Source organism: Pinus tabuliformis, chromosome 3_2 (assembly GCF_031772625.1).
Source record: "Pinus tabuliformis cultivar Carrire ecotype Pingquan chromosome 3_2, CPIR1, whole genome shotgun sequence".
Lineage (NCBI taxonomy): Eukaryota > Viridiplantae > Streptophyta > Pinopsida > Pinales > Pinaceae > Pinus > Pinus tabuliformis.
Window position 1 is genome coordinate 593,811,341 of NC_142302.1, and position 22,135 is coordinate 593,833,475.

The 22,135-nt window shown below is 36.0% G+C and overlaps 1 protein-coding gene across 1 annotated transcript; it reads right to left on the reverse strand.

Moving 5' to 3' along the window:
- Positions 1 to 4,915: 4,915 nt before the first annotated feature.
- LOC149181973 (uncharacterized) lies at positions 4,916 to 5,856 on the reverse strand. Its single transcript, XM_089414410.1, has 3 exons — positions 5,519 to 5,856; positions 5,095 to 5,398; positions 4,916 to 5,008 (listed from the first exon to the last, which is right to left on the reverse strand). Exons 1-3 carry the CDS (start codon positions 5,854 to 5,856, stop codon positions 4,916 to 4,918), a joined length of 735 nt encoding a protein of 244 aa, XP_089270536.1.
- Positions 5,857 to 22,135: the final 16,279 nt, after the last annotated feature.

Here is a 22,135-nt window from a genome sequence, read left to right on the forward strand (position 1 = left end):
AATTTTTTTTTGAAAAAATTCATATATATAATATTCTAATTATAAAACAGTTACCATTTTACATTTTAAATTGATTAAGTAAATTTATCTCCAATCAAATTTCATAAAAACAGCTTATATCAGTTCAATGGTGTACAAAGTGAAACCCTGCTCAAAGTAACGACTTTTCAGCAAATTCACTTTAAACTCTATCCTAGCTTCAAAATTCGTTGAGCCAAGTTGTAAAAATGGTCGAGATTAAAACGACTTTTCAGCAAATTCACTTTAAACTCTATCCTAGCTTCAAAATTCGTTGAGCCAAGTTGTAAAAATGGTCGAGATTAAAATATTTTTTTGAAATACAAAGTAGAGTAAATAAAAAATTTTAGATTTAAAAAAAAAATATATATATATATATATATATATATATATATATATAATACTTTAATTATAAAACAGTTACCATTTTACATTCTATATTGATTGAAGTTATAATAAAATATAATTAATATTTTCAAGATATCCTAAATATATTTATGAAAAATAAAAATCATTTTATTTTTATAAAATTGTCATTTGCAATAAACGAATTAAAAAAATACAAAATTGCCAACATCTTTTTGTTTAGTTTATTTTTATAAAATTGTAACATTGACCGAAAACAATACCCAATACAATTAATATATAATTAAACTATTTAATCATAAATGAAAATTAATCTTAATTTCAATAATAAAACTAAATTAGAACTTACAAATGCTGAATTACTATTAAAGAAAAACACAAGAAATAAAAATTTAATCATAAATGAAAATTAATCTTAATTTCAATAATAAAACTAAATTAGGACTTACAAATGTTGAATTACTATTAAAGAAAAACACAAGAAATAAAAATTTAAAATAAATTTAATATGCCAGTGTCTTTTAAACGTCCATGAAAAACAAATCGCGTGCATCTTTTAAACCTCTATTGAATGTAAATACAATTATATTGATTTGCAAGTAAATTTTTTGGATTAATGACCATTTAGAAAATACATATTTAAAATTCAAAAGTATATTATCAATTTTACAGCATGGAAAAAAATATAATTTAATATTAGAATGGGAAATTAAATAGATAACTTTATATTAACAAGTAAATTAACAAAACACTAGATCACTAATTATTCAAAATTTTATAAACTTCTACATCTAAGATTTTAAATTGATTGATAATTATATTAAATTTACTCTTCAAATTTTACCGCAACAAAAATGCTAAAGTACACTCATCTTACTTGTATGTAGATGAAATTTTAATAGAATAAAATTGCGGAAATTAAAAAATATCACAACATATTTGAAAACCTAATAACTTAACATTACATCCTTGTAATAATTTAAAAAAGCATGATAAATTTAAGGCATAAGATGACAGGCACAAAAATTTAAGTGGTCAGATATTTGGCAAGGTAGAGTGATGACCTTTTCTATATATCCAAGTGAACCTGAAGATAATATAGATGACAACATTCATAACCTTAGTTCAGTGTTATTTTACTTATTACATATTGTACTAATTTGATGGTAAGAATAAATTAAGATGAGTTTAAAACAATCCGGATCGTAATGAATTTTCTTTCCATATTCTTCATAATGAAATTTCATATTTATATCAATTAAATAAATTACATGTCATAATATTAAGTTATTTTGTTATTAAAATTTCAAAATTAAAATAATATTAATTAATTATAAAATTTCATTTTTTAAATAAAAATACATTATTAATTTTAATATTTAATTATACATTTTAATAATATATTTATAAATAATTTAATTTTTATTTTTATTTTTATTTTTATAATTTTTTGACTTAACACTAAATATTAATTCAAAATGGTTATGGTTATTATCAAATCGGGTTTTTTTACATCACCTTGAATTCACAAAAGACATAATGTCATCATTGACGCGGATTCGATGTTGATTATTAGGGTGGCCAAGAAAATATGTAATGTTACATCATTGGATAAAGTGTCGAAACACTGAACGCTATCACAAGTCTTTCACCGTATCTGCACCCCATTGCAAACCTTAAAAACTGTAAGCTTTGTCTTTGTGAAAAAAAAATCTAACATGTTAGCCGATCATTTGGTGAAAGAAGGAGTGACTAATAAGGAAAGGGACACTCGACACGTTTAGGAGTTGTTACCCCCAAGTAAACTATTCGAGCACTGACTGTGTCAGGCTGCCAAAGATAGGGAGCAATGGATTGACAAGATGGATCAAAGAGGATCAGGAGACAGGTGAGAGGTTAAGGAAGTTTAAATTGTTTCAGGCTGCCAAAGATAGGGAGCAATGGATTGACAAGATGGATCGAAGAGGATCAGGAGACAGGTGAGAGGTTAGGGAAGTTTAAATTGTTTGCCTGTTGTTTGGCAGCGCTCCGAAGATTATTTTGGCATTAGTTTCCATTAGATTTGAGTGGAAGGTTGAGATCAACGAAGGAAGACCAAAGATGTAATGGCGTGAGGACCAATTCTCGAAGCGTTGCAATTTTAATAGACCATCGATCACTGTATGGATCGATGGCGACAAATTGATTAATAAAATATTGTTATCTATCAGTGTTCATGTGTTAAACGAAGTACAACAAAGAAACTGGGGTTTAAGCACAAATCCATCGATAAGTAAAAGATCAACAGCCCAGGAAGGAAGGAAAGAGAACCATCCAATGGAATAGGTCAACAGTCTTGGCTTGGCAGTAGAGCGTGCAAATTAATTCGCACGGAAATGGTTTCTCGAACCACAAGTGGTATTTCGAGCGGGGTCTATAAATGGTAAGCAATTTTTCAAGGTTGACCTCCGATTCCACACTTCAAGCAACACATAGCAGCAAGGAGAGACGAAACTACTTTTTGGGCAGTTAATCGTCGTGCCACTTGTCCACCAGAAATTAGCGTGGACCATTGGATCCATGAATGGTAGTTTAACATTGGAGGTTCGATCGTGCAAGTGGTTGATCAGTGATCGGAGGAAGGAGGAGGTAGAGTTGGAATTGCGGTTCGCCGAAAAGAAATTTAGCAATTTGACAATAGTCGTTGGATCATTGAAAGAAATGGATGGTAGTTTTCAAGCCGATCAGAGATCGGTGTTCCATGAGCACAGTGGGAGGGCGTTGCACTGGAAGTGTGGACCTGCCGTTTTTTATGGTCACAGATATATCATTTTTCAAGTCTAAACTTATGGGTTGCCGGTGAGGTTTTGTGTACTTATTGTGTAATCTTTATTTTCAGATAGAGCGAATGGTTCCACGTTTTAAAGGTTTAAAACCAATAACACTTCTGATAGGTTATGTGAACCATTTTTTGGTAAACAAAAAGAATTTTGGTTTACCCTCTAACATATGTAATGTATTTGTTCGGTTAATAGAAAGCTCCATTCTTACTTGACAAAAAAAATTAGTTTTCTTCGCATTAGTGCTGCTAAAAAATTAGTTTTCTTCGCAATTAGTGCTGCTAAAAGTAATGACTTTCCATCCCACTAGTGGTAACCTCTATGGGAAGTTCAAAATACGTTGAACTAAATTTGAGAAAAACCGTAAAAAAAAATAGAATATTTTTAATATATTCATATACATTAGAACTTTTAACAAAATTATATATATATAATAATATTAATATACATTATTTTTTTTTTAACAAATTTATATATAAATAATAATATTTATATAGAAAATTTATATATAAATAGTAATATTTATATTTTTAGTTATAAAATAATTATTATTTTATTTATAAATTATAATAGATTTATCTTGAATACAGATTTAACATGACCTTAGAAAAATTTAATTTTTTCACTTGCAATATTTTAATGTTTTATATAGTTATTTAATTTTTTTTCTTTGAGATTTAAAAAAAAAAATCTATTTTCAATGACATAAACAAAATTTCAATTTCAATGATGGACCAACAAAGTTACACATCATACTGGACTGTAAAATTAACCTTTCCACTTCACTAATTACAAATTTACATTTATACACTAGTAAAAAACAAATTATATATAAATAATAATATTGATATTTTCATTATATTCCAATTAATAATCTACATCCGTAAAGAAAAACTTAAAAGTTAAAACTAAAAAATGGCAAAGGTTTTGTCAATTTTTTTTAATATCATTCTTTAATTTAAATGGTTTGATAACATTGTTTTACGATATAAAAAAGATTACAAAATTATCAATCTATTAGTTTAGTATAATATTTCAAAAGAAACTTAAAATATTAAATCATCCTAAATTAAAATTATAAACAAAATTACCATCTCCCCTAAACTATTTAATCATCCTAAATTGAATTTAATCTTAATTTCACGAATAAAACAAAATTACCATCTCCAAATACTTCATAAAGTTGAGAACTATATTACTTCAAAGGTAGGGTTTTTAAAGGTTAGATTACCATTGAAAAAGGAAGCATAAGGTTCGATGTAATATTGCCAGGTCAACAGTACCTAGTATATCACAGATTTCGAAATTTAAAATAAACTTACTACTTGCATCCGTTAAATGTCCATTAAAAGCAAACATCTTGCATATTTTAAACCTCCATCAAAAGTTACTGTTGCATTTTGTTCTGTATGCGACCTATGAATTACACTGCGGAATACTTGTAAACTATATGTCCATTAAAAGCAAACCGCAGACCGCTTGCATCTCTTAAACCTCCATCAAAAGTAAATGGGGCACCTTCTTCTATATTCGACCTCTGAATTACACTGAAGAATACTTGCAACTAGATCATTTCGATTAATGACCATCTTGAAAATACATATTCAAGATTCAAAAAAAACATCCTCCAACACCAAAAACATAACCTGACAGTATTCTGTTGACGACCAGCCTTATTACTCGTCCTTTGGTAAATTAAGGCCTTCAAAGCACTATTGCCTTCGTTTACTTCGGGAGACGGCAGCACCAAAAACGTCGTTCAAAGGAGTCGTGGAAACCAGAGAAGCCCATAGCAGCTCCAGTGCCTGATAAAATATAAAATTGTTATGGTCTTCCCATTCACAGCATTATGATCACACACGAACTACAAACAACTATAGTATCTCCTTACCTCATTTGGACCAACACTCGCATTTCGCTCCGCCAAATCTGATAACTCTTTGACATTGAGCTTATTCAGCAAGTTAAGGCTGGTGATGGTTGACGAGGGAGAGATCTGCAAATCATCGGTGATTATGAAGGTAACCGTCTCCTTCACGTAACCTCCCCCGCCGCTTCCACTTCCACCGACTCCTGCGCCATCAGTTCTACCTCCCATGGAAGGGTTTTGCAATTGCACCTCATAGATCATAGTATTGCCGAAGGCACACCTGCCGCCGCTTTGACTGGTCACATAGTGGGTATCGCTAATGTAACTGCTCTGAAATGATTGGTACCGCCGCTGTACCGGGGGCTCGGCCCCACAACCGTAATAGACTCTGGGATCCCGCTGTATTCGAAGGATGTTAGTGGAAAGGGTAGGTGTAACTTTAGGCTTAGCCCCACAAACGTAATAGACTGTGGGAGCCGGCTGTATTCGAAGGATGTTAGTGGAAAGGGTAGGTGTAACTTTAGGCTCCAGTAAGTCGGACTTCTCTGCAATCATAAACATAGTCGGGAGCATGTCTACGCTGTCGTAAAGGTTAGTGAGGCAGCCGATTCTCTTTTCTTTTTCCAACGCTGAAAGCAATTTCATAACAGAAGCGGTTGGCAATGTGAGAAAGCTGAAGAGAAGATCGACAAAATCCTTTCCTGCCTCCGCATACAATATCTTCTGACTTTTCTTGTTCACCAGAAGCCTTAGACTCATGCAACTAGCAGTTTGGCTTGCCATCTTGATCACTTGACGACTGCAAAGCAAAACCTAACAGAGTAGAACTTAAGAGGAGATTGCCGTCGACCTAAAGCCGAAGAATGTTGCATATCACCAAAATTTCAGGACATTTTACTGGAAAGTCCAATTACTTTGAGAGTGATGCGATCAACGTCATTTTAGATTTGGTTCACGATTACAGATTCGAATTTAATAAGACATGTGGCCTGCGGATGAATGACCATTAAGGATGGTCAGGTTTTGTGTACCAAAACTTGGCCCTATGGTACTCTACCACGTGTGGACTATTTTCCCTTCTAATGATTTAAGTACTCATCCAGGCTGCTGAACTTAAATGTCCCTGCTCTCAGATCTCCACCTGAAGAATGCAACCATAGGAGAAAGATATGGAAGCACATCTCATGCGCTCTACATGTCCTTGATCATTCCAACGAAGTACGGGGACATCTCATTCGAATCTAATGCGCTTCCTTTCTTAGTTCAATCTAAGGATGTATGAAAATGCAGGAATAGGGTTCTGTTTTTTATTTACGAACATTAGGATTGAGCTGAGGGAGGAGTTGGTGCATTGTGCATAGATTTATCATCAGTTACATGAGGCAGACGGGGAACAAGAAACAAACACATTAGTGAAGAGAATCTATACTCAAATGGGATTCTCGAGGCCATAGAAAGTGGATGTAATTTGTGAGGAGTGGAACGGGAAGTAGCACGGCCTAAGACCAGAGATCTTTTGCCATTGCAATATAGGTAGATTCATATATGTAGACTAAGATACCCATTGCCGTTGCTCCATAGTAAGGCTGTTATAAGGTTTATGCATACGTTATATTCATACGTATTGCGGTTAATAAAAGATTTGATTTGATGTCTTCCGTGTTTATTGCACTTTATAAAAGATTTGATTTGATGTCTTCCCATTGCATTGCACTGAAAAATCTTTTGCCACAGTTGAAATGTGATATGATTGTTTGATGAGAGAGACAGAAAAGGTCGAGAGAATCTGATGTGCCAGAGAAAATGGAGCCACACGCATATCTTATGTGAAAGGAAAAGTATTTTCGGTAATGATGTATGGATGGAAAGAGGTTTTTCCTTTCAAGCTAACAAGGAAATTTTGGCCAAGGTTTCTAGATAAATTTAATTTTTGAAGTTTTTTCTGGTTGTAAAGATAAGATTTTTGAGGGATGCAATGTGTCATATTTTTATGGGATCTTTTTAACCACACATAGATGGGTGTGACACCATCGTATTTTTTCTTTTCATAAATATTCGAGTATTTGGACTATGATTTACTTCAATACTTAACCAATTCTTTCACTAAGAGGTCACAATGCAACAAAATAAACATTGATATTATCTTTTTCAATTAATATTTCACCAATATGCAATGGAAATCATAACACAAGTATACACATATATTTGGGAGGGGAAACTCTCGTAAATTCCACCTAACAGTTTTATAATAAATTTCACTACTTTACAAATCTTTAATTTTACATAATTCGTGCAGCCAACCAACTTGGCCTGCACACTTTGCTGATTTTGCCCAGCCGACGTGCTCGGGTCATGCAACGCTGCCCACTATGTTGTCGCTGCCACCCGTTTGCAATGTCTCTACCCAAAAACCTCGAATTACATGATGCCAAATTGTTTGCAGCATTCTGCCAATTCTACCCAACGTGCAACGCTCCTTACCCGAACCTCTACCTGCATTCAGCTCTTATCATGAAGCAATTCCCATTCAAAAACTAATCGTTCACCTATTGTCTGTCATAGTGATGACCACCCATCACATTACAGCACAGCGGCCCAACCTAGCTACACAATGATTGCACTAACCGACCCTTCAAAATATTCATGCCGAAATTCATTCAGAACTTTATCGCTCTGCCTGTTGGTGGGGACGCATGGCCTACCACAAAATGTGCGGCCTACGACCCACCCAAGACCCGAATCACCTCGAACATCCTTTGAACTGTCTGAACTTCCACACAAATACTCGCGTTGTAATCCCCCTACCCTTGGATCGACCTTGCCTACAACCTCTCAAACTTGCCCTTCGCTTTTCTCTATTTTCATTTGAACTTTGCGTTGTTTGGTTGATGGTCAAACTCCATTTAACATTCTCCAATATATATGTACTCCTCCAACGAATGCGACCACCCAAACGACGTGTCGATTGACTTCCCATGGTTCGACCCACCATGCAGTCGACTTGCCCACCAACACAACACAACCATGAACCGTTGGGTCGGCTCATCAAGCCAACCAACACGTCACACTTCACTGCCCAAGTTGACCAACACGTCCGCAACCCATCTAGCTGGTCGTATAACTCGTCCATCAGTCATGTTCGCACAGTCACATTCCCACATCGCACATCAGGGGGTGCCCGCCTACCAACACGCCTGTTATACGTGCTCGCCCACCTGTTGCACATAATCGATTGAATCACCTTTAACCGATTGTGCGGTCACACAAAAACCGAACGTCTCGCCTCCCCTTCACACATACATGAACGCTCCACCCGAATTTCCTTTAAACGAACATGGTTGCTCGTCGCACATATAAGCGTGCCCGTACTACGTGTTCGGTCTTTTGAATCTCTCGGATGCTCCCGAATCACATCCCTGACATCCTCCCCCACTCTAAATAAGGTTGTCATCCTCGACAACACCATCATCATCAAAAAATCACAAAGTGTCACTAGCTCCAACATCGAATGTCCATGTTGCCGAACTCTTCTCTCCATCGCACAAACCTCCATCAACGCTCATGATTGAAAATAAAAAAATCTCCTCAATCGATGATCATCAACCACACCTTTCACAATCCCCTCATGTTGCCCCATCATGGAAGGTTGGTCCCTCTAACTCAAGTTACATGCTCTCACTCCAACAAACATTATGTCGACTCACCATGTATCATCCTCGTGTGAAATACTACTATGATACTCCAACCCAACTCAAACACATCTCAATACACTGGCATCCCCATGACTCGAACTAGTTGGATGGCTAATCCAACCATCATCCAATCCATGAGAATGCACTTCCTCATGGAATCATTAGTCGTTTCTCCAACATCCTATCACAACATCAACTCGATGAAGAATCTATCCCATCTCTATCAAGTGTAAAATAACCCATGTCCAGGTCCATGAATTAGTCTCCCTCTCATCTGCAACATGATGTCATCAATGCTAATGTCCATATGTTGATCATTAATCAACTACATCCATCTCAGCATCATCCTCCATGTGTGAGAGGGTCTTCTCCTCAAATCGATCAAGAGATCCTCCCATCAACGCAATGCTCAATGTGTTATATCGAGGTCCATGAAGAAACCTCCATCTCATCTGCAATATGCCATCCATCAATAATGTCAAAAAAGGGGCAAGTCTATGCCTGCCTCATCATCTTGTCCATGTGCTACCTATTGTCATAGACCAATTAGCCGCCATGTCTATAAAAAATTACTAACTATGAACTCATCCAATGCCCAAGTACTCCTACCAAGGCATCACCATTGTTGAAACTCCATCAACTCTAAAGTGTCTCGTCTCCATCGTATCCATCAATTCACTCCTCACTAACAAACCCCATAATGTGCCCAAGGTATGCATCTCATACTACATCAAAGTCAAGTACACCATCTAACCTTAGCTCCTCAATGAATCATATACTCCAAGGCCACTATAGTATTAAGTCTCCATCAACTTCAACTCTCTCAAGTCATCATGAGCTTACATGACCTATATCCATCCAACATCTTGGAAAACATACTTTTCTTGGTCTCAAGTGTCATCATAAGTTTCATCTACCTTCTCTGTCGTATGAATACTCTCATAAGATGCTCAAAAACCAACCATGGCCTTGTTGTACAAATATATGCACAACATCTCCATCGAATTATCTACAAAAATGTCTCCATGTCACATCAGAAAGTCTATCTGCACGACATTCATGCCTTGCCACTTCTCCTTGGATTCCCATAAGTTGCATCTCTACAAGTGCTCCTGCATAATGTCTCTGCACGAAGTCTTCCATGCTCGATCTATTCAGCTCAATGCCCATGACTCCAGCGTCCCATCTCGTCCACCCTAGTAGACCCATCACAACTTTTGTCATCACATCCTTGTTCTCAATCAAGTTTAATGCCCTTGGTTGCTCAAACTTGATATCACATCATAACACAGGTTCCTTCCATCATCGTTGCCTCCCCCACTAAAGTTCCACCAAGACTGCCTTTTGGTCTTAACCGTGAAGAGTCCACCCAATTATCGTATCATTATAACTTCGATGTGCGCTTCCTTTAATATGTCCATGAGTCATGTCGAGAACTTAGCCAATTCTCACCTTTCCTAAGCATGACTCATACATCGCAAAGCTCATCATGTTGCTCCCTTGTCACGAGCATTTGTACACTCTGCCATAAGGTCACAAATTACCCCAGCAAGTCTTGCAACAATCAATGCTTCTTTCCTCAATACAGAAGGTCTCATCATAATCATCCATGGTAAGGTTTTCCATCGCATTGGAAAACTTCCTTTTCCCATCCCTGCATATGGCCCATCCTCCAAAAGCTCTAATGAAACACAAGTAACATTAATACTTACATCTTCATGACATCTCTCCATGTGAGTGCCTCCTATCATCAATGTCTACAATATGCATAATCCTGGTCCCACTTGGTCAAGTGTCATCACACCAAGTTCTTCCTCCATCATTGTCACATCTGTAACATCATCTTCCTCATATATCACGTCTTCTTCTTCCTCGTCGCAATTCATGACTTCATCATGCTCTATTGCTCAACCAAGTCGAAGAAGCTTTCCAATAACATTTTCCTCCAAGACTTTAGGCTCATCTTGAATTCCTGGGTTCTCTTCTTTCATACGCCTCAACCTGTATAATGTCAGTAAGAGCCTCCCATGGCATTCTTCCCAACTTTCCATGTCTTGTCGTTCAACTAGAACCAAAGTCAATACTTTACCCCTTATACTATGTCACTCTATGATCATAGTGCTTCCTTCAACTTCAATCTTCAATTAGCTTAACTCGTCCTAAACCAAGCTATGATACCATCTATCACGCCCCTATCCTAGTGGTAGTATTTGAACCACACGTCGGTGGGTGTGACATCACCATACTTCTTCTTTTCTCCAATATTCAAGTACTTGAACTACGCCTACTTCCACACTTAACCAATTTCTTCACTAAATCTTCACAATGCAACGAAATAAACATTCATATTATCTTCTTCAATTAATCTTTCATCAATATGCAATGAAAACTAAAACATAAGTATACACATATACTTAGGAGGGGCAACTCCCATAAAGTCTTCCCAATAGTTTTATAATAAACTTCAATACTTTAAAATTTTACAATTTTACATAAGTCGTGCAACCAACCAACTTGGCATGCACACTTTGTTGATTCTCCCTGGCAGACGTGCCCGGGTTGTGCAACAGTACCCACCGTGCTCCCACTGCCACCCGTCTACACAGTCTCTACACGGAAACCCAAAATTACATGCTACCAAAATGTCTGCAGCGTTCTGTGGATTCTACCCAACGTGCAACACTCCTTAGCAGAACCTTTACATGTGTTCGATGCTTATCGTGAAGCAGTACCCGTTCACAAACCTGTCGTTCACCAGTTTTGCGTCGTAATTCTGACCACATGTGGCACTACCATAGTGGCCCAACCTGGCTACATGACGGTCACAGTAACCTACCCTTCGAAATATTCGTCCCCAACTCTGTTCAGAACTCTGTCTCTTTGGCCATCGGTGTAGGTACATGCCCTGTCACAAGGCGTGTGGCCTGTGAGTGGCCCAAGACCTGGCTCGCCTCGGCCCTTCTCCAAACTGTCTGAACCTCTACATAAATACATTCACTACAATCCACCTACCCTTGGCTTGACCTTGCTTGTGAATTCTAAACTTTTCCCTTCACTTTGCTCTGTTTTAATTCGAACTCTATGAGGGTTAGTTGAAAGTCAAAATCCATCTAACCTTCTCCAATATATATGAATTCCTCCAACAAATGCAACCATCCAAATGAGGCATCCATTGGGCCACCCATGGGTTAGCCCACCATGTAGGTTGTTGGTAAATGAGAAAGGCAGTAAAGGTTTTCTAGATCTTGATAATTACTTATGATGTTTCTTATTATTACGAACCTTTATATCTTCTTACTTTTGTTCATCAAGCAATTACCAACAGCAACAGCACATAAATTAATTGAAACGAGATGTAGGCACATGTAAGGACAAAACCCCCATCGAGGGGAAAACTCATTCAAGATAATTATTTCTTTCAATAGTATTCTTTAAGACTCTTCACCCTAGACCAATACAAGGCTACACCAAATCAGCCTCCCAGAATTTTGACCTCTTTCCAGCAACTTCAACTAGGGCAGGAGCTCACGACAACTAGCATCTTTTGGCAATAACGAAACTTAGGAGACTTTGTTCTCCCATTCCAGAACATGAAACAGAGAGATAGAGAAACCAAAATTTTTATTTTTCCTTTCTCCTTAGACTTCCCCAAACGTGCATTCACTTTGGTTTCGGGACAATAGACTTCATACTTTTTCGCAACTACAAGAGAACTTCGCACTCTACCCAACGACAAGAGAATTCAAACTTGATGTGCTTCCTTTTATAGGCTTCTTATGGGGTCGAATAGGGTCCTGAGGCCGACTTGATCTTCTCTTAGGTTGACATGGTGTGGAGGTTACATAATTCATATTTGACTCAATACTTAACCTTTTTACATGGTTTAAAAGCCCAAGAAGGGTCTCCTTAAATGTACAAAAAGTCTATAGGTCGAGTAAGTCCTAGAAGTCTTCAATGGGGACTTTAAACTAAAACACGGTTACCCAAGCATGAAATCCATGCTTTAATAAGTCACAATAATAATAATAATAATTCTTTTCTTTATTCTTTTGACAAGTACATTACATGATGACTCAAGTACATTAATGAAGATCGAGCATAGTTACAGTTTCCAACAGTCCCTCTTAACTAGGTAGGTATTCATAATGTACATACATAATGGAAGATCTCAAACTATATGAACCATGAAGAGCTTTAGGCACCACAATGCCATGGACTAGATTCCTCACTAGGGCAATCTATCCAAACAGTCACTCAACAGTTTAGGCACCTCAATTCCATGGAATAGATTCTTGACCAAGGAAATCTATCTATGTGGAACTAAGATAGACTCAAGGTTTCAACCCCTTTAGGTACTATTGGGCTTACTTGCTAACCATCAACCCAAAGATCCAAGTTGTATCCAAAACAAAGATCTTTGATTTACACCACCTTTCCAACTTTGGGAGTCAAACATCAACCCAAAGTGTCAGCCAAATGTCTTCCTAGGCAATGCTTCATTCTCAAGGCCTCAACACCCCTTGATCCAGTAGATCAAGAATGACCAATCTCTCCCAGTCAAACTGATTGGTAACCAACATGATATCAAATCCTTTGAGAGATTCACATGTACAAACACAACCTAAATCAATAATATACTTTCACACGTACATAATTAAATACAAACCTCCAGGATCTTTCACGAAAGTTGATGTTGTTTGTCAACCTTTCATAGTAGGAATATCAACAGAAAATTTGAGAGAAGATTCCTCAATCATATGTTTTCATTCCTACTTCTCATGCAACAACATATCCTTCCAAATTCATTCTTTAATTAGTACCAAGCTATGCCCTCCCTCTCAATCAGGAAGCAACTCTTTATCCGAACTCCCTCTTAATCTTAGGGAGATCTCTTTTATTCATACTTCCTCCAAGAGATCATCTTCTTCCTTTTTGACATCAGAGATTATTCCGTGGCTTCCAACCATTTTTAACTTTAACCTTATTTGGTACAAAGCATCTACTACTTTAAATATATGACCAATCAAATCTTATATGAACATATTATATCATTATAAGTTTACAACAAATAAAATTTTATATAAACAAATTATATCAATTTAATGGTGTACAAAGTTAAACCCTGCTCAAAGTAACGAGTTTTCAGCAAATTCACTTTAAACTTTATGCCTACTTCAAAATTTGTTGAACCAAGTTGTAAAATTGTCTAGCTTAAAATATTTTTTGAAATACAAGAATAAAGAAAACAAAATATTTTAAATTCATATATTTAATTTTTTTTAACAAATCCATATATATAATATTTTAATTATAAAACAATTACCATTTTATATTATAAATTCATTAAATTTATAATATAAATATAATTAATATTTTCAAGATATCTCAAATATATTTATTTGAAATACACGAGTAAAGAAAATAGAATATTTTAAGTTCATATATATATATATATATTAACAAACTCATATATATAATATTTTAACTATAAAACAATTACCATTTTACATTATAAATTTATTAAATTTATAATAAAATTAATATTTTCAAGATATCCCAAATATATTTATGAAAAACAAAAATCCTTTTATTTTTATAAAATTGTCGTTTGTAATAAACGAATTAAAAAATTACAAAATTGCTTAACATCTTTTTTTTCGTTTACTCTTACAAAATTGTAACATTGACGGAAAACAATACCCAATGCAAACAATACATAATTAAAATATTTAATCATCATAAATTGAAATTACTCTTAAATTGGAATCGGTATAAGGTCTATTAAAGATGGAGTAAAATATTTGGGATTCCACCTAAAGGCAAAGGGTTATTCTAAAGACGACTGGAAATGGCTCATTGATAGATATTATAAAAAGATATCCGCCTGGGAATATAAATGTCTATCTCTGGCTGGAAGAATCGTCCTAACTCGAGTAGTACTTTTGCAATTTGCTGTAAATTGGGCTCACATTTTCTTCCTCCCGGCAAGCATCATTCAGAAAATGAACAAGATCACTGCAAATTTTATATGGGGCGGCAATTCAGCTCAAGGAAAATATCATCTCGCCTCTTTGGAGAAGATTTTCAGACCAAAGTCTTCTGGTGGTTGGGGCTTATTGGATTTGAGGACCTTCGGGAAGGCACTCCTGTGCAAATCCTTGTGGAGGGGGATCTACGGGGAAGGACCTTCGAGCCATACCATTAAGATGAAATACATGAGAGGAAAAGGAATGGAATACTGGTTTCGTTTAGGAAGGATTGGGGCTAAGTGCGGCTCTGCCATCTAGCTCAGTTTCCGCAAAATAGAGAAGTATTTTTTAAGGAACCTGAAATGGTGCTTTCAGTCCGGCAATAGAATCCTCATCGGAATTGATCCAATCATGAGCGGGCGTGAGATCATATCAATTCCCGATAGGATTCTATTTTTCCTCCATGGCAAAGGCTTCTTCATGTGGGATAAGTTGATTTCAGGTTGGCAAGGCCCCCTCCCTATATGGAAATCGGCTGCTGATCTTGGTTTGCCGGAGTCGTTGTTGAGCCAATGGGACTCGGTCAGGAACGTTCTGAGAAGCTGCGGGTTTCACAGGTCCATGCCACAGGACTTTTTGGTCTGGAATCTGTCTAATGCAAATTTTCAGGTATGCGTAAAGGATATTTATGCTGATATGATTGGTTCAAAGTCTATGCTCTCTTATCCCACTTTCCCATCAGTGTTTTGGAAATCAGGTTGCGCACCCAAATACATTTAATTCTCATGGCTGGTGTTTTATAATAAAAATCTGTCTTGGGAGAATTTGAGGAAAAGAAAGTGGCATGGGCCGAGTAGGTGCCAAATGTGTGAATTAGAAGAGGAATCCAATCTTCACATGTTCTTCCAATGCAACTCTATTCAACAAATATGGCGGGATCTGGCATTTCTATATGGTTTCCCTCTTCTATCTCATGCTTCTACTCCCGCTGCTTTTGATTGGTGGAGTAGGAAAAGAAAATAATGGATATCGATCATTATAATTGCTTTATGGTGCGCCTGGAGGTGGAGGAATAATAAAATCTTCAATGAAGCAAAGGAGCCCCTCATGGATATATTACGTCACATAATTCTCATATATGACTCTGTCCCCAAAAAGCTTCCAAAATTGAAAAATGTCAACAGAAGTGGGCTGGCAGATTCTTTCCTCAGGACCCCGAGGGCCTTTTTTGAGGGTGCTGCCCAACAAAATTCATGTGGCTGTGGGGTGGTCATTATTATGGATGAGAATCTACATTACAGCCTGTCCTGGAACGCAGGTAAGGGTACAAACAGCTTGGCGGAGGCAAAGGCCCTCGCACGTCTTCTCGCTTTCTGTATTTTTTTTACATCCATTCTATCTCAATCTTCGGGGACTCAAAATATATGGTCGATCATGTCAATGGTAAAAACCTCATCAGGTGCCCTCACCTCACATACTGGATGGATAGAATTATGTTTTTTTGGGGTCAAATGGGAGGGAGTCCCATTCAGCACGTCTACAGAGCAACTCATCATAAACTTATAAATCTAAAACCTTAAATTCATCAATAATTATATTAAATTTATTCTTCAAATATACCCTCAACAAAAATTCTAAAGTACACTCATCTTACTGGAATATAAATGAAATTTTAATAGAATAAAAATGGGGAAATTAAAAAATATCATAACATATTTAAAAAAATAAAACTTAATATTACACCTTTATATAATAATTTACAAGGATGGGCTAAATTGAAGACATAAAATGACGGGCACACAAATTTAAGTGGTTAGATATTTGGCAAGGTAGAGTGATGAGTGATGTCCCTTCTATATATACAAATGAATCAGAGGATAATATAGATGACATCATTCATAACCTTAGTTCAGTGTTATTTTACTTACTACATATTGTACTAATTTGATAGTAATCATAAATTAAGGTAATTAAAAACAATCTAGATCGTAATTGATTCGCTTTCATCACAATGAAATTTCAAATTTATATAAATTAAATAAATTACATGTCATAATATTAATTTGTTTTATTATTGAAATTTCAAAATTAAAATAATATTAATTAATTAAAACTATTTATAAAATTTAATTTTTTTAAATTAATTTTAATATTTAATTATATATTTTTAATAGTATATTTATAAATAGTTTACTTTTAATTATTATAAATTTTTTTATTGCTCAAAATTGTTATTATCAAATCATATATTTTTACATCAACCTGTATTCACAAAAGGCATAAGGAGTTTATGACCAAACAAATCTTACGTGTGCGTCGTGTATCAAAGCAGTGTTATTCACGTTAAGCACTGCTAAAAGTAATGCATTTTCATTTCACTATCGTTAGAGGTTCAAAGCATGTTGAACTAACCTGTAGATATTTTTTCATAGACAGAAATTTGAAATAAAACCCTAAAGAAACTAAAATATTCTTAATATATTCACATACATTTAATTTTTTTAACAAATTTATATATAAATAAGGAGTAGTCTAACAAGGCGGAGGAATTGCCCGCTTTCCGTTCCTGCCCGAAAAAATGTCCGGCTCCGGCAATCGAGAAAATCCTCCGCCCTCCACCACCCTTCGCCAACTCCGCGACCACCCATCACCCTTCCACATTTATTACAGCTTGAAATTTGCTCGAACATAATCAGATCCAGATCCGATGACTCACTTTGGTCACATCTCGCGGCGCTATGGGCTGTCCCGACTTGGTCCCCAGTATTCAAATTTCCCCGCCATCAGAACTCAGAGTCCAGAATCATTTGCAAGGAGAAAACCGCACTCATAACTCAGACCCAACAAGATCTTTTGCCATCAGAACTCAAAGTCCAGAATCATTTGCAGGGAGAAAATCGCACTCAGAACTCAAACCCAACCAAAGCTGTCATTACAGGAGCAACCAGGAATTTCAGAGCAAGCCGGGACACATTTAGGTTTGTGCATATGTTTATGTTTATGTTTCAGAGCAAGCCAAGAATATTAGTAAGTGCTAGTAAATAAACAAATTTTGATGTAAAAAATATTTTTAATTCTTTGATTTATTAGGGATAAAGGAAACATATTGAATTTGTAACTTCTTTTATGCATGCCTTTTCACCCTTCTTCCTAATTGATCCCATCATTTCTACCTCATGCTAATTGTTTTGACTATTTTCTAACCAAATTGCAACCATGATTGTTTCCCAAGCCCTGTATCTTTAAAATCATATGATGAAGTTTTAGTTCAGAAGTCATGGAAGCTGAACCATTTGAAGTTATTCCTGCGAAAGAAAAACAAGTTCAAATCTCTTAACAATGTGAGGAGAGACAGTGAGCCATGTTCTATTTAGATTGATAGTCTTGGTTTGATAAGAGTAGTAAGAAAGGGTCTGAAAAAAATTAAATATTTGTGGTGGGGAGTATTCATAAGCCTTGTTGTCTATATTTTGATGAGTCTTCCTCTCTTTCACAGGGAAATTTTTACCAGACCTTGATTTTTAGTTCCCATTGTTGCCTTCTCTTTGTTATTGAAGAGAATTGGAAAACAAAGATTTGAGAAGACTTTCCATGATATTTTTTGTTTTCTATATGTGAATTATTAGACAAGATCAAGGATTATTTTGAGGGCACCATGGAGAACCGGAGTTTCACCGTAGAATTGTAGAGGAGTTTGAGGTTTGAAAACATTCATATTAAGTTTTAGATTTATGAAAGCATTCGAACGAGCCGAGAGGGATTATGATGTTATTGGATCCATTGATCAACGGATGAGATTGGTGAAGAGGAGACAAAAGATATGAAGGGTTGAACAACGAAATATCAGTCTGAATAGATGGAGCACTTAATTGGAATGATCAAAGTTACACAAAGAATATCAAAACAGAGGAACTGAAGTCCGAATGCAAGTGTGGAATAACAAAGTACCAGGGCCATTGGATCAGTTAGATCAATAGACATAATTGATAGATGATGAGTGATAGAGATTTAATCAAGTAAAAAAAATGGAACAATAGATGGAACAAATTGAGCCACGAATCAATAGAATAGTGGAGTGGTTTAGGAAAACCACAAAGAGTTTATCGCACTGCTTTAGAGCTACAATAATTTTGTGAAAGAATGAGATAGTGGTTAGGAGGTGACACATATCACTTATAAAACTAGTTATTTTGCATGGTAATGTTTATGCAGGTTGAAAAAGTGATGGAACATGATGGTCATTGGATTGGGAGCACAACGAGTTCGACAACGAAGATTGAACCTTGAATAAGCATCGATATATGCATAAAGTCAAAGGTTGAGGATTGGCAAAGTGGTGTGGTTTAGGAAAACCACAAAGAGTTTATCGCACCACTTTAGAGCTGCAGGCGGTCATTTTGTGAAAGAACATGATAGTGGTTAGGAGGTGACACGTATCACTTATAAAACCAGTTATTTCGCGTGGTAACGTTTATGCAGGTTGAAAAAGTGATGGAACACGATGGTTGTTGGATTGGAAGCGCAAGGAGATCGACGGTGGAGATTGAACCTTGAATAAGCATCGGTATATGCATAAAGTCAAAGGTTGAGGATTGGCAAGAAGGTAAGGTTTTATGATTTTATGGATTAGATCCTAAGGTTTGAAATGAATAGAATTCCACAAAGATATGTGATGTATTATTTTAATACGGGTTGAGTGTATAAGCGGAAATTGGGATTTTAACCAAAGCCCAAAGATTATAGTATGATTGATATGTACAGGTAGAAAGAATTCAACAAAAGTATTATGATGAAAAGAATTTTATAAAGAGAAGACAAAGAAGGTTTAAACTCTGGATAAAGGATGAAATGCTTCTGCATAGTTTTGATATGAAAGGGATTTTTTTTTTACCTTGATTATAAGGTTTTTCACCTTGAGCATGGGTGCGATGACCTGGGACATAATATTGAAATTTATGGAAATGTCAACTGTGGGTATAGATGTGGCTTAGGCTGCATCAAATACTGGCAGCTACATGAAGGCTTCCATGGAACATTTGAAAATTTCAAAATTGATAATTGTCTTGCCATAAACAAATGTCAAATATATATCTCATAGTAGTCTCTAACAACAATTGTGGATGGATTCATCATCAAGGTAAACTTTAAAGATATTCCCTATAGTGTTCTGGGAGACTTCCATGTAAATGATGATGGTATATTTGAGATCCTTGTGAGCTCATGATTTTCATGAGCTACTTTTCTAGTGACATTTGAGACAATGCTATTTTTAGCAGGGGCTACATATTAAATCTGATCACACATTTTGAATCCAAATTGAATCATAGAAACCATTAGAAAAGGCTCATCTGTATATATCCGCCAATTCTATAAAAGAGTGAATTTGTATGATTGGTCCTTCGGGATGTCAGTAGACAAATTAAGTACCTCCCATCTCACAGTAGGAGAAAGAGGGTAAAGAAAAGTCACTGGAATAGTTTCATTATTGTCCTCGTCATCATTTCCTTGAACACTGCAATTAGAGACATCATGAGACACGTGCCATCCCTCTCTAGAAACAACTTCCACCATTGAATGTGGTCCTCAAACTCCTTAATTGAAAAAACTAAAGGGGTAAATAAATGGTATCATTCATTCTCCTGATAAGATTAGCAGGTTCCTAGGGACGTTAGGCCTAAAACAGAGAAGCTCTCCAACTCTTTGATCAGATGCTACATTCTAGTGTAAAGCTTGATGATATCACATGCATTGGTGTTTTTTATTCTTGCACTCATGCAAGCTTGTGGAAGAAGGGCATCGATACTTTGAATCTATGACTCAAGATCATTGTATCATCCCCAAAATAGGCCACTATGCCTGCATGACTGACCTTCTTGGTCGTTTTGGGAACTTGGGTGAGGCCGAGGAAGGAGGCCATGAATCTTTTGTATTGTGGAGATCTTCAGGTAGGGTATGTCACCTATGACAGTCTCTTGTAGGATGTGTTGACATAAAAGCCTTGGCAGAGGGTAAGTGGATCCATACCCATATGATAAAAAGTGGGTTAGAGCCAAATGTATTTGTGGAAAAAAATCTCATCAATATGTATGCTAAATATGGAAGTGTCAATGATGTGCGCCAACTGTTTGACAAAATGTATGAGCCACATGTTATTTCATGGAATACCATGATTACAGGATATGTTAAACATGGTGCAATTGAGTTTTCCTGCCAAATGTTTGATGAAATTCCTAAGCAGGACATGGTTTCTTGGAATTCAATCATTGAAGGATATGCAAACACTGGGGATGGGGAGAAGGAACTTGGTTATTTTGTATGAATGATGAGGGCAGGGATGAGGCTGTACCAGATCAGTTTCACTAGTGCTCTTGGTGTTTGTGTTGGTATCGAAGATAGAGGAGGTAAGAAGGTACATGCCCATATTGTTAGAACTAGATTTAAGTCCTGTATATTTGTGGGGAGTGCCCTTCTTGACATGTATGCCAAGTGTGGAAGTATGGAGGAAGCAAACAAAGTTTTTGACAATATGCCGGAAAGGAATGTGGTGTCATGGACTGCATGATTTTGGGGTATGCCCAGAATGGTCATGGTGAGAATTCTTTGAGGTAAAAAGCTTAATTAAATGTGAGGTCATGTTTGTGGGAATAGGTTTCAAAGCACACTGTAAACAAACTATATTGTCAAGTTTGAAATACCTATTGGAAATAAAAACATTAAAGAATATTGAACGTTAATATCAAAACCTAAACAATTCACTTTGCAGCCATCTACAGGAATATAACCAGTAAGGAATGTGCCATCATATCTAACATTTTCAGACTTTTCTCGCCTCTAAAATAGAAGTCAAGGACACCATTGTTCCATATATTTTGAGATATGTCTCGATTAGATTTGAATGCAAAATGATATTGTTGTGGATCAATGAAAAAAAGAAGGAATTTTTTTAAAGATTTGCACATGTTTCATGTCTATATGGCAGAACACTAGAGGAATGGATATGAATTTAATAAGAATGAGATTATGTTGTTCCTAAATGAAGACAGTGAAAGCTTGAGTTGATGATTTTGTACCTTATAGAAACAATAAGAAAATGTAATGGAAAAGAATATGTATAGAGTTGGAAATAGCCTTCTATTGTCATTAAAAGCCGCTTGTTTTATCCTTACTTTGGGAAGATTTTGTCATTAAAGAAAATTATACGCTGGACTGTAACATAAGGGCAACCAACCTACCCTTTTATTTGTTTACTTTTAGCAACACCAATTGGAAACTATGATGAGAGATTGCGTCAACCCAGAAAAGCTCAAAGGCAAATAGAGGAGAGGGATAAACAACAAAAAAGAATCGCTGTCTGCAAAGCAAGCACAATTTTGGGCCTTTCCTCACTTGAACAAGCAAGGG

What these genes read in the sequence shown, in the direction of transcription:
- LOC149181973 (XM_089414410.1), bottom strand. Translation starts at nt 5,856, where the DNA reads ATGGCAAGCCAAACTGCTAGTTGCATGAGTCTAAGGCTTCTGGTGAAC. An exon ending in TATTACGTTTGTGGGGCTAA is followed by an intron (nt 5,399 to 5,518) that starts GCCTAAAGTTAC and finishes ATTTCAGAGCAG; the next exon opens with TTACATTAGCGATACCCACT. An exon ending in CGAGTGTTGGTCCAAATGAG is followed by an intron (nt 5,009 to 5,094) that starts GTAAGGAGATAC and finishes ATATTTTATCAG; the next exon opens with GCACTGGAGCTGCTATGGGC.